At 41.3% G+C, this 13,358-nt stretch overlaps 1 protein-coding gene across 1 annotated transcript; it reads right to left on the bottom strand.

Annotated features, from left to right (window-relative positions):
* Nucleotides 1–2,128: 2,128 nt before the first annotated feature.
* ESM1 (endothelial cell specific molecule 1) lies at nucleotides 2,129–11,670 on the bottom strand. Its single transcript, XM_077895982.1, has 3 exons — nucleotides 10,944–11,670; nucleotides 7,237–7,389; nucleotides 2,129–3,664 (listed from the first exon to the last, which is right to left on the bottom strand). Exons 1-3 carry the CDS (start codon nucleotides 11,245–11,247, stop codon nucleotides 3,567–3,569), a joined length of 555 nt encoding a protein of 184 aa, XP_077752108.1. The 5' UTR covers nucleotides 11,248–11,670; the 3' UTR covers nucleotides 2,129–3,566.
* Nucleotides 11,671–13,358: the final 1,688 nt, after the last annotated feature.

The raw sequence follows: 13,358 nt of genomic DNA, 5'->3' as shown, positions 1-13,358 counted from the left end.
AGATCTTGCTATACCAGTGATTCTCCAAGTGTGGTGCCTGGACCAGCAGCACCTGCATCGCCTGGGAACTTGTTAAAATGGAAAATCCTTGGGCCTCATCTCAGACATACTAAATCAGCAATTTGTATTTTAACAAGGCCTCCAGGTAATTCTAATGCGTAATAAATTTAGCGAATCACTGGTCTATAACATGCACCCTTTTAAAGCCAGGCCTTGATTCAATGATTAATGCTAACTATGGGTGATCAGAAGTAATCAATTCTCCCTCCAAATATCTGTGCAATATTGAATTATATCTATAGATCCTTTATTCCTAGGGACCTCAGGGTAAAGGAAAATAATGAAATACAGGATGGAAACAACAGGCTTCCCCAGTTGCCTTCCACAGAAAATGACAACTCAGTCTGGCTGCCGCTAATAATACCTTACAGTTTTCGTTACCACGGGAGATGTCCCCACTGCCTGATGGAGAAGCACTCCCTGTTTCTGTTGCCCTGGACAACCCTATTTTTCAGATTCACTGACTCTCATGTATGCTTCCATTTTTTTTTATCTTCTTGAGTCCCCACAGGCAAGATAAGTAGCCATCGGGGAGATGAGAGCTGGCAGGTGAAAGGGATGGGAGGCCATCTGCTCCATCTGTTCTGCTGGAGACAGGCCTGTCACCCGCTTCCTTTGTTCATTTCTTTCTTCCTTCCTTCCTTCATTCCTCCAGACATCCACTTACCCATCCACTCACCCATCTTTCTTCCCAAACATCCTTTTATCCATTTATCTACCCATTCACTCTTTCACTCATCCACTCATCCACCCATCTATCCACCCATTCATTAATCCATTGATTCCAGAAATATTTGTTGTTTGGAATAGTGCCAGCTTGGTTTCTTTTCAATATCAAATGAAATTGAGCCTCACTGGAGACCACTGACCTATGGCATTTCCTTTTACTTCTCCAGTGTTTCCCAGGACAATCCATATGGATGCAGGGGAAAAAAAAATCTCAGAACTTCTATTTACATTTATTTTTAACTCCTAAAAATTTCTACTTTGAGTATGTTTTATAAGAACATAGTGCTTAATACTGTGTTATGTATATAGTTTAAAATTGCATGCTCAAAAATATTGTAATCAAAAAGTGCAAAGTCCAAAAATTTTGGATTCTACTGCTATGAAGAATAGAGTCAGAAGGCTACAGAGCAATATGGGATGGACAGGGACTAGCATTTGAGGTGAAAGGCACAAAAAGGTCCCGGTACCAGGAAACTGGTCAGCTAGAAAACATGTGTAAGAACAGATGAGCCCACTTTTGTATGACTGTATTGCCCGTGGTCTGCAATGCTGCAGAGCAAGAGCAGAGGCAAGTCCTGCCCTGGCCTAGCTCTTATTCCACTGTACACCCTTCTCCAAAGGGACATTTGGACTGTGATCTGGGCTTCAGGCCAAGTAGGGGGACCTTTAAGTAACCTTACTCCCCGACAGCATGTCTTGAACTTCACTGCACACTGGTGAAAGTAAAGATTTTCAGTGCATTGTTTTTATTTAATAATAATAATAATGTGAGTATCTTACATTAGTATAACTTTTTAATCTCATTTACATCCAGTTTCTCCCACTTTAAAAAAAGGAAAAAGATTAACTCAGGCAAATTGATGTTTTTGCTAATACAGACCATTTTTTTAGCATGTGTCAAATCACTTAAATGTTTTCCTAATTTGCCCATCATAAGGCTGAGTGAACCTACCCTCTTCTTGGACACAACACTCCAAACTGCAAAGCTGAACGGAATGCTGCTCTATTCTTTTATAGGCACTGAAACTTTTATCTTTGCCTATTTCCTCTAAGGTGTAAGCATCTTCAAACACTAACAGAAGGATTCTTTTGTCTTTGCCTCTATAGAATGGGTTGATATATAGGGACCTGCTTTTCAGCAAGCTGTAAGGCATGAGAAGACCAAAAATGTGGGGCAAAGAAATAAATATCCTAGCTTCATGTTTTGACAGAAAATGCTTATCTGTGGCAGCAAATTCGATTGAGAAGCTTAACTTCAATATGCATATGAGAATTCCTGTTCATTGGATGAATCTTTTAAATAACAATGATTTAACAAAGTCATGAATGGACCCAAAACAGCTGTCTTATTTTTTTATTGAACAATCATAAACTTTGCCTTTTAAAACAAATCCTAACAGCTTATTCAGCTTACATTCAAAGACCCTCCCACACACACACATTCATAAGTCTGTTGGCAAACTTTGAGAATAAAATATAGGTAAATAGTGAAATAATTCTTAAATAATCTTCACTCCAAATAAAATACTTCTGCAAATATTTCCTAACAAAATCTAATACAACAGTCCTGTTTGTGCTAAGATCCTCCCAAGTGTACTCATAATTCCACTTATCAACCAACCTTAAAGGAAAGAAAAATAAGAAAATAACAATACTTTAAAGTTGATGTTTCCTACTGAAAATTGACTTTCTTCCAAACCTCCTAAAAACGTGTTTTCTACTTTAAATCTGAAACTCATCTAAGTCACTGCACTTACTATTAAATAAATTCCTTCTGTTGCTCATTTTCTGACATTTTATAAATCCATAATGACTATTTTTTCTAGATTTTTCTTATGCTCGTTACTAGTAATATTACTATAATTATTAATAACAAATTTACCATACCTTGGCTGTTTGGAAACCTTGAAGAGTTACACCTTTATTCTACCTATTTTAAACAAACAGTATTTCGTTCATCTTCTCAAGAAAGTAATAAGTATGGGTATGGAGGATGATTCGTACTAACATAATTGTTACAAAATTATATAAATATTTACCTTCACAAGTCTTCCAAGGGGGCAAAATAATTCCTAGCTCTCTCAGTCTGAAGTGGCATTCTTTAAAACCATTTATGGGCATGTACGTTTGCCCTCTGCTCCAGAATCATCCTTCAGGTACGGTAACCTAGGCATGACCAGTAGCAGCTCTTTGAAACCTGCCTCAGTTCAAGGCTGCTACTCAACCTCCCACAAGCTTCAAACATCCCACTTCCTTCAGGGGTTGTTTTGTTTTGCCTTTTCCCAAAGTAAATAAAAAGCAAAACTAAATTCTATTGATGCTACCACAAGGAAGACCTAAGTATCATACTCCCCCACCCTGCCCCCACCTTCTCTCACTCCTCACTCTCCCTCCATCCTGTATCCCAACATCAATGTACATCTGAGTCACGGACGCGTGAACCCACTCTGGTCTTCAGCTTTGGCTAGCTCTCTCTTTGGTTGATCTGCATCCATGTTAAGATGATCTAAATTGCATTTTCAGTTCTTCAGTATTACTATAAACACATATTTAACAAATCTATATGCATTCAAATATTTAACAAGTATCTAAAAGTGTTCAGTCATATGCATTTTATGGATTGTTAGTAGCCTACTTTTTTTTTTCCTGGACCCACACACTTGGCCTTCCAAAATCACATGTCCATATGCTATAATCTAGACAGTTCCTAAAATGTTGGCTGTGTGTTGAATGATCATTAAAATAAGAGTCTTCTCTCAGAAATCCACCCCCCAGGATCAGCGAGGATTTAACCATTTCATTACAGGAGAACGGGCATTTTCTTTTACGAGTTCTTCTCTCACAGCATTGCCATCTCCAGATGCCATGTCATGCTCTGAAATTAGAAGGAATGTACATCATGTCCAGATGTTTATAACTCTAAGATGAAGTACAGTTTTATTTTTGTATTGCAAGGGATTTACAATAAAATCTTTAATAGGCTCAAAGAGTCTGTGCTCATTGCATTCACCTACTCTGTCAGTTGGCACCTCCCGTCTAAGTCAGCACCCCCTGAATGATTTATTTTCATATATCTATCATCACCAGCCATTAGCTTATACATGCATTTGTCTTTTTTTTCATGTAATGTCTCATACCACCACTAGAATATCAGCTCCAAGAAGACAGGGGCTTTATTTTGTTCACGGCTACTACAGTGCCTGGAACATAGCAGGCACCTAATAAATACTTATGTAATTAGCAAATGTAAGAGTATCTCTCTAAGTAAGAATTTCATACAGTCTGTTATGGAAGAGGGATTAGCTTATTGTGTGGCTTCAGAAGGCAGATAGCAGATCAAAGGACAGCACTTTTATATGGATAGCTCTCGTTCTACATAAAAGTTTGTAATATTTAGAAGTTTCCAAAGTGAGATTTGTCTGCTTCTAAGAGTAGCGAGGTATGTTTACTTCAAAAGTGCACTTCCTAAAATGGAATGCTGTATGATTAGTGCAACCTGGCAAATGAAAGTGTGCAAAGAAATCAAATATTCCAGATACTTGATAGTAATCCCCACTCCCCTAAAAAAAAAGGTCACTTGTAAATTCCCAGTCTTAGAAAATTGGAAATCTCACAGCAATAACAACAATAACAAGTGGAAATAGGAAGGCAGGAAGCCCACTTGCCAAGAATGCAGTAGCCAATAGGTAGAAAGCTAGAGAAGATAAGCTCTTGCAATCAGGGTATGGAAGGTACCTCCAGAGGTCCCTGTGTGGACAAACCTTGGAACCACTTACAAAGGATTTGTAAACAGATCTTCAGAGAGGAGATGTGAGGCCCATGGAAGGACTGAGCCTCCAAGGCCTCTCCTCTAAGTGGTGCCACATGCACCCTGGCCAGTCCAAAGGAGGCAATGGACCACGAGCAGAGGAGCTCCTGGGCAACCTCTCCATGAGGCCTTTAGGACAGTCTGCTCTCCAGCCTAAGGTTTACCTCCTGACTAAGGTTTACCAAGACTGCACTAGTAATTCTCTTTAGCTGCTCCTTTAGCTAATGAAGCTAATATCTTAGGTCAGAAAATGCTTTCCCCATAAATTTATACCAAGAATCTTGATACCTAATTTGGGTATAGAAATATCTTTTGTGTAACCCCTAATGTAACTTCCGCCCAGCGAAATAACTGTGTCCAAGGCATCTATACAGTAGTCAAGATATCTGCAAAATCTGCATGCAATAACACAGGGTGGCAGGCTCAAGAGAAGGGGACTGCAATCAAGTTTAGTAGAAAAGAGGGTGTGGGGCTGGGTGTGCAGTCGAAGGGATGGGGGTTCCCTTCTTGAGGATTATTCCAAAGGAGCTCTCACAGCCACCAAACGTTCATCCCAAACACCAAAAAAATTCACAAGAGATTCAATTCTCTCTCAGTGGGAAAGGTTTAGATGCAACCAAAAATGAATGGAGAGGAATGCAAAAGTTGTTCTTCAAAGTGCTTTGTAGAAAAAAAAAAGTACTTTGTAGCCCGTAGTTTTAAGAAAACAAAATAAGACATAGGAAGATGCAAGTGTTTGAGACAGCTAGCTGTACTAAGACAATAGGTTTCAAACCTGTACTGAAGTAATCAAATCATTCAAAAAATGTGCAGGTCTTGGAAAGTAGATTGATGGTTACCAGGAGTTGGGAGGAGAGAGATATGAGGAATGGGGGCAATTGCTTAATTGGGGTTTTATTTTGAGCTCATGAGAATGTTTTAGAACTGGACCAAAGTGGCAGCTATGCAGCATTGTTAATGTACTGTCACTGAATTCACTTCAAAATGGTCAATTTTATGTTATGTAAATTGCACCTCAATACAAAATATTTTTTAGGACTTAAAAATCTTTTTCCATTTTGCTTTCCTTTCTTTTAAAGATTTATTTATTTATATATTTACTTAAGAGAGAGCATGCACGAGAGAGAGAGAGAGATCTTATAGAGGAAGAGGGAGAAGCAGATTCCTCGCTGAGCAGGGAGCCTGACATGAGGCTGGATCTCAGGACCCTGAGATCATGACCTGAGCTGAAGGCAGACACTTGACTGACTGAGCCACCCAGGTGCCCCCTCTATTTTGCTTTTCAAGGACTGTAGGACAAGTCATAAGTATTTAAAGTATTAATGATGATCTCATTTTCCAGATCAAATATTCAGAAAGATATATACCTAATAGTTTTAAAGGGGGGAGTTTATTTTAAATTAATGTTTAAGGGCATAGACACACTTCAATATAATAATTCACTTAAAAGTATAGTATTTCCTCTTTCTTTTAATGTACTTAATTATAACCATGTGTAAGAAGGAGGTAAAGCTGAGTAATAAATACATTTGCCAAATATTTCAAATCTTAGTTAACTTGAAGTGCAAAGAACCAGAAACAAAAACTAAATAAAATGAACTTGGATTGTCAACTATTTATATCTGGGCGGGGTGGGGGGGCGGGGATTGCATAGTTTGTTGATGCTAGCTAGCAGTTACTATGGCTACATTTTGTTTTAAATGAGTTACTTTCAATTTAGTGAAGCTTTACTGTACTGGTTATTCATTCTACAAGATAACCAAATATGTCCACAGCACCATCTTATATGCCGTATTTCTCACATTTTAACAACCTGGGTAAGAAATACACATGCATGAACAAGCATCATGTGACTATTACTACAACTTCATTCAAAGGCTTAGAGATAATTCCCAAATTTAATCACAGATACTGTCTCTTATCCTCTCCAAAACCCATAAAAATACATGCTTGGAAATATTCCATTTAAATACTTCCATTTTGTTAAAAAAAAAAAAAAAAGAAGAAGAAGAAGAAATGTTCTATATTTTCTCTCTTGGCTCTTAACCCTCATCTGATAAATTCCTGAGTGTGTTTTTTCTGTATGAAGCTGAGAAAGAAGTAGCTTTGTCTAGAATGTATATAAAACAGATCACTGAAGAATTTGAAGGACTTTGTATATATTGGTTATTTTATTATATTTTTTGGTAATCAGTCATATTTATTCTCCATATAACTGGATAAACTTTATGGAAAAATGTAAATCATTAATGAAATCTTAAAGATAAAACAAAATAGTAACAGAACCAAACTCAACCACCACCCTTTTCTCCTGAAATAAAGAACAAAATCAAACGAGTGCTTTCTTCTCATCATCTGTGTTTCTTAAATTACTCAAACTGAAAATGAGATTATTTTTCCAGTGTTTATACAGAAATCAAAATTTTTTTTTTTTTGCTAAAAGGTTTTATTTATTTGAGAAAGACAGAATGCAAGCATGAACAGGGGGAGGGTTCGAGGGAGAGGGAGAGGGAGAGGGAGAGGGAGAAGCAGGCTCCCCGTAGAGCAGGGAGTCTGATGGGAGCTCAGTCATGATCTGAGCCACAGGCAGATGCTTAACTGACTCAGCCACCCAGGCACCCTCTGAAATCAATTCTTACCTGTGTGAGAAACAAATCTCCTGTTGGAAGCCTTGGCTACTGAATATTGGAAGAAGGGAAATTTCAGACACTTGCCGGTCACTCTGTCACATATGCCCGACTGACAGTTACAGGTCTCCTTGCAGTCCATCCCGAAGGTGCCGTAAGGGCAGTCTGAGGACAAAGGGGGGGGGGTTAGAGGGGGACCTGCTCCCTGGGCCCCAGCCCCCTGCCACACAGACCCTGTGCACACAGCCTCCAGATCTCCACAAATCTCACGAATCCTGACTGTCAGATAAAATCCAATTCTTAAACAAATGAGCAAAAAAACAAAACCAAAACAAAACAAAAAAACCCTGAGCTTTGAAAGTTGGAATTTCCAGCCACAAATGTGAAATCACACACTGAGACTAGACAATGGACACCTCCACTGTCGTGTCCTGCTGTGAAGCTTAGTGGAAGACAGCTACACATAACCAATATCCTTGAACCAGCCTTACTTCTGTTCACTTTCTGCTTACCAACACACAGGTTCTCGTAATTTCCTTCACACTGTTCCTATGACAGCCCGGTGAGGTGGGCAGTGGAACAGACACATACATGCATCAGCTCCTCCAAGAGTTTAAAGAATGTGATGCGATCTTTGGATCCACTGCCTTCAGAAACGATGTGAACATTTTAGATATGCAGGCAAGGGGCTGGGTGGGCTGTTATGCCAGCTCTCCTGGAAGTGACCAGTCCTCACTCTGCTCCAGCTCTTATCAACTACCTTCTCTGTTGAAATGGCCACACAATTTACCTAACTCCCCTGGATTTTAAGAGGGTTTATTAGTAAAACCTTCTGCAAATCTAAGATGCAACATTCTAAGAACAAGAGCACAGAATTTACCTGTATACCTCCCCCAAATCTGAGCTTCAGTATGTTCAAGTGGACAAACCCATTTATTACAAATGCAGGGTCTTTATTTTATTTTATTTTATTTAAAGATTTTATTTATTCAGAGAGAGAGAGAGAGAGAGAGAGACACAGGCAGAGGGAGAAGCAGACTCCATTCAGGGAGCCCAATGTGGGACTCGACCCCAGGCCTCCAGGATCATACCCCAGGCTGCAGGCGGTGCTAAACCGCTGCACCACCGGGGCTGCCCTGCAGGGTCTTTATGACATAGACAGCATCTCAATAGGTGACCCAGTCTTTTTTTTTTTTTTTTTTTTTTTGACCACCCAGCTTTTAACAATCAAGTGGAATGGATGTGGAACATTTATTCTCTTGGCATGAGAATATTCTCGTAAGTGTACAATCATACCTAGGGGAAGAAACAAGTGGTGAAGCAGCTGAGCCTTTAGTAATCTAATATTCCATGGAATGATCAATGTAGACATTAATGAAATTTATTTTTGGAGGATATTTAGGATGATGCTTCCTGGCATTCTTCAGATTGCCGAGGAGCCTGGGTTTAAACACTGGCCTCTCTGCCGGGAAGAACAGTTCTTTTTAAAAAACCTTAAAAAGCCCCTTGCAGAAACGCACACAGGATTGGGGTTTGACTGTGTCTCTAGTGATATCAAAGACTAAAACTTTAGCCAAATTCTAGTTATACTTCTGTTGCCCACACACACACACCCCCCCCCCCACTGCGTATTGAATAGTGTTGGCCAGATAGCAGGTGTTCAGTAAATATGTGTTGGCTGGCTGATTGTTAGCTTGGCAGCATAATGCCAAATGTCTGAATATTTAGAAAACATCTGGATGTGCCGCTAAAGTATACAGTTTTCCTAGGCGTGTTCAGTGAAAAAGCAGGAGGAGGGAGTTTGCCTACAGCAAAATTCTATGTCTCTGTGTGGAGTTACTGAGGTTCACACAAGGTCACTATTTCCAGCAGAGAGAAAAATGTTTGAAACGAGACTCGTTTGCAATGTGAATCATGCCAAAAAGAACAATCTTAAATACATTTTAAAAAATCTATCCCATTAACAGCTACCTCAGTCATTCAGTAGAATGTTAGACTGCAAAAGATCCCAGATGCCTTGCAACATTTCTTTACCCAAATGTGACAGTGCATTTACAATCACATTTATTTTATTTTATTTTTTTTACAATCACACTTACAGAGGCGATTCTTATGCCAAGAGAAAAAGCGATGCACTGCATATCCTTGCTATATCATAAGTATGGTTCTATTAACCACTTCCTCTCTAATTTCCTTGTGTGAAATCCTGTGATTTTGCAGAAAATACAGCTCCTATCCAGCTTAAATGTTTGTGAGTGTTCACCAAAAATAAAAAGGTTCCTCGCTATTCTGCCTTTCGTTGGTTACAAACAAAAATAAACTGAGCAAAAAATAAGATTCTCCTAGTAGTCCCAGCATGTATTTCCTAATCCTTAGCATATGTTGTGGATTAAAAGGTAAATTAGCTTGTAAAATATTTGTCTAAAAGGTAGGCGAATTCATGAGACTGGCTCCGTGGTGGATGATCATCACTCATAAAAGCATACAGTACAAATTAAATACAGAAAATCTAAGAATTAAATAAGACAGAAAATACAAGAAATAAATTTCCCAGTCCCATCTTAAAAACTTCTTTGTATTAAGAAACTGATGAATGGGGCCAAATAGCCTAAGTGTTTCATCTTGATAATGGCTTTTAATGATGACACCAGGAAGTATCCCCATAGAGAATATCTCAAAATCACCATCCTTTGGATTCTAAACCTTTTAAACTACAGTCACTAAGTTTGAAATAAATTCTACAAATGTTTTAACTATACATGGTTTAGCTATGATTTCAGCCTAATGACGTTTTTCTTCAAGTCTGGAAACTCTCATTCTTCACAGACTTCCAATTTTTAAATCTTTCTTTGCTGTTATTTTTACTTGTCTTAAACCATCTGCTATTCTTCTAGATGACTGAACACCTTTATAAAGTGGCATGGGGTTTGTTTTATACTTTGGGGTACCTTCTTTCAAGAAGGTGAATCATTCTGATAGATGGCTTAAGCCCATCCTACTGCACAAAGCGCATTAGTGTTCATCAGAAATAGTTGATTTTGAGAGATGCCCTCCAACGCCGGGACCCTTTCAGGATCAAAGAATCACTAAGCCTCTGGCTAGAGGCCGCTAGAGGTTATCTAGCGCAGATCTCTGTAATCACTGCTTGCAGGAGAGAGAGCACCTAAACCATGCAAACCAATTACTTGTCAAGTTCCTAAAGTTTTCCAGAAAGGGAGGTAACACAATTTTTCATTGAAATGCTTTTTTTTTTTAAAGATTTTATTTATTTATTCATGATAGACATAGAGAGAGAGAGAGAGAGAGAGGCAGAGACACAGGCAGAGGGAGAAGCAGGCTCCATGCAGGGAGCCCGACGCAGGACTCGATCTCAGGACTCCAGGATGGCGCCCTGGGCCGAAGGCAGGCGCTAAACCGCTGAGCCACCCGGGGATCCCCTGCGATGCTTTTCTTAGAATCTCCTACCCTCATGGAGGGAAACGCCCTCCTGCTTTCTATGCTTTCCTGCACCAGGGGTTCAGTGCTGCTTGCAGAGTGCTCCTCCTTTCTCTCCCGGTGACACCGCCTGTGCTGGGCCTTGTCCCTAAAGCCACCTGCATCTTCCCTCTTGTCCTTGCCAGCGAAGCCTCCGCACCTCCCACGCTGGCTGACAGCCCTCAGGTGTGCCCCCCCACCCCCCAATCCCGGGGCCGGGGTAGAGGCAAGGGGTGACCCTTTACCTTTGCAGATTCCGAACTCGTCGCCAAAGTCATCCTCCTCACTGTAGAACTGACACCTGAGCCCCGGGCCGCACTTGACGCCGTCCATGGCCGACACGGTGCGGTAGCAGGTCTCGCCGGGCCCCGCGGCGCACACGCGGCAGCAGCCGCAGTCGTCCAGCACCGTCCTCTTGCAGCGCAGGCTGCTCTTGCACCCGGCGCTGTCGCAGCGCTCGGGACAGTCCACCGCATACCTGGCGCTCCAGGCCGCCGCCAGGTGCGCAGGGACCAGGAGCGTGGCCAGCAGCAGCAAGAGGCTCTTCATGTCTCCCCCGGGCTCGGGCTCGGCTTCCCGCGGGCGGCGTGGTCCTTGCAGGCGGGAAGCAGCTGTCCAAAGTGGTAGCTGAGCCTCTGCCTACACGTTTATGAGTTTTATACACTGGGTTGCCCGCATGTTTCCCCGTCATCAATTTCCTCAACCCAGCAGCAATGCTGTCCTCTTGCCAGGCGCTCTTGTTTTAGTTTATGAAATCCAGGATGAAGGCTGGATTAACACGCCGCTGCCATCCAGGAATTGAAAAGCCCAAGCTGATGTCATCTGTTATGTTTAGATGGTTGTTTTGCATGAGCACTGAAAAACTCGCTCACATCCGTCTCAAGGGCTCAAGGACGTCTGCGAAGGGGGAATAAAGAAGGTTGCATACCGTCCTCAGGACAGGAATTGTTCTGACACCGGCATATCACTTGGGCTGTGGCTTTGTCTCGGAGCCTCTGTAGTGAGGAGGAAAATGATATCGACGTGAATCATCAGGCCGAAAGAAGCTCCTTTAAACAAAATAAATAAACATTTGGTATTTCCCCCTCAATAAATAGCTATGAGATCATTTGCAAGAAGAAAGGGTTATATTGTGCCTTTTCAATACTTAGAAGAAGGAAAATATTTTGAAAGAGATTTTTTTTTAAAGACCCCTCTCTTCCTTCCTCCCACCCCTCCCCTCAAACGTTATCTCTAAAACAATTCATAGCACATATAGCTAAGTTTATCGTGGATGGAGCTGTATTTCTAATAAGATGTGGAACGGCCCCTGAGAATTTTCTTTAAACTCAATAACAAAACCCACAGAAGAGGTAAGATGCTGCTGGCACCGTTTCTGCGTTACTGGGTTCTGGAAAAACTTATCAGACTTCTTCTGACCCAAAACTCCCTGGGGAGAGGGCTCATCCATCACCGAGTGTGCCTGTCCAATGACTGAGCCCCTTCGGAGCTCTTCCCCTCGCTCCTGGCATCTATCAGAGCCCTCACTAGAAACCGCCAAACAAGGCAGCCAGCCCAAGGAAACAAGTGAGCCAGCAGGGAAATCGGAACGTGGCCCAGAGAGGCAAGTCACTGGGAAGGGAAAACATTACCCATCAGGAAACGGGGTCTTCAAGCTATGGAGGGTCACAGGGCCTAGGTCCCACTGGGAAAGACAGAGCAGTCCTCTTGCAATATCAGCTGGAACAGCGCCTCATGAAGCAAGGATGAGAGGGGGGGCGGGCAGAAAGGGCAAGGTGAAAGAGGAGAGAGCAGAGCTCTTACATCAGCTGCGTGATGCACCTCCAGCTTGTCAAAATTGACATAAACCCACTGTGATCTAGCAACTACTCAACCAATGAAGCTGATGGCTGACTCTTGGTCTGTCACAAATGAGCTTTGGGCAAGCCATAGGACTTCATTCAGCCTCACTGTCCGCTTTTGAGAATTGACAGTGTTAGGCTGGTTGATCTCTGAAATTCTTACCCCCACCTGAAGATGAGGCTGAGGCCATTGGGTAGGACTTGATGATCAGCCTTCAAAAGTGCAATTGTAGAAAATGGAAGGAACAGAATCTGGAATGCAGGGAATTGAGGGGGTGGAAATCAAGGCACGAATCTTCCACTTTCCAAAATTTTCCATGCAATCCAATATGAAATAGTCTATCTGCACCTTCCCAGAAGCAAACACACACTTAGCAAATGCACACTCATTTTATTGTGTTCAATAGTGGGTAACATCCGCTGGGTGCACAGTATGTGCAGATCACCGTTTGGAAGCATTTTACATGTACTGATTCACTTGCTCCTTACCACAACCTCATTAAGTGGGGACTATCATCCTGCTCATCCTATGAATGAGGAAACTGAGTCAGAATGAACTCGGGTCCCCATAAGGTCAGGGCTGAAACTTAAACCAAGTAAGTCTAAAGTCAAAGCCACATGTTCCATTGCTTATTATAACACAGTGGTGCTCCCCTGGCTAATGATTCTGATGGCCTACTTTACAATTTAGGCTGGAAAAGTTTACTGCACACCACATTCTGAGAAAGGAGTGGCTAATTGGAATAATGGCTAATTATAATATCTATTATAGAAATAATATCTATTATAGAAATTTTACTGTGTGCAGAGCACTTTATA

This window comes from Canis aureus, chromosome 4, assembly GCF_053574225.1.
Source record: "Canis aureus isolate CA01 chromosome 4, VMU_Caureus_v.1.0, whole genome shotgun sequence".
Classification (NCBI taxonomy): domain Eukaryota; kingdom Metazoa; phylum Chordata; class Mammalia; order Carnivora; family Canidae; genus Canis; species Canis aureus.
Note: the sequence above shows the minus strand (reverse complement) of the source record. Positions and strands in the feature narration are given on the sequence as shown.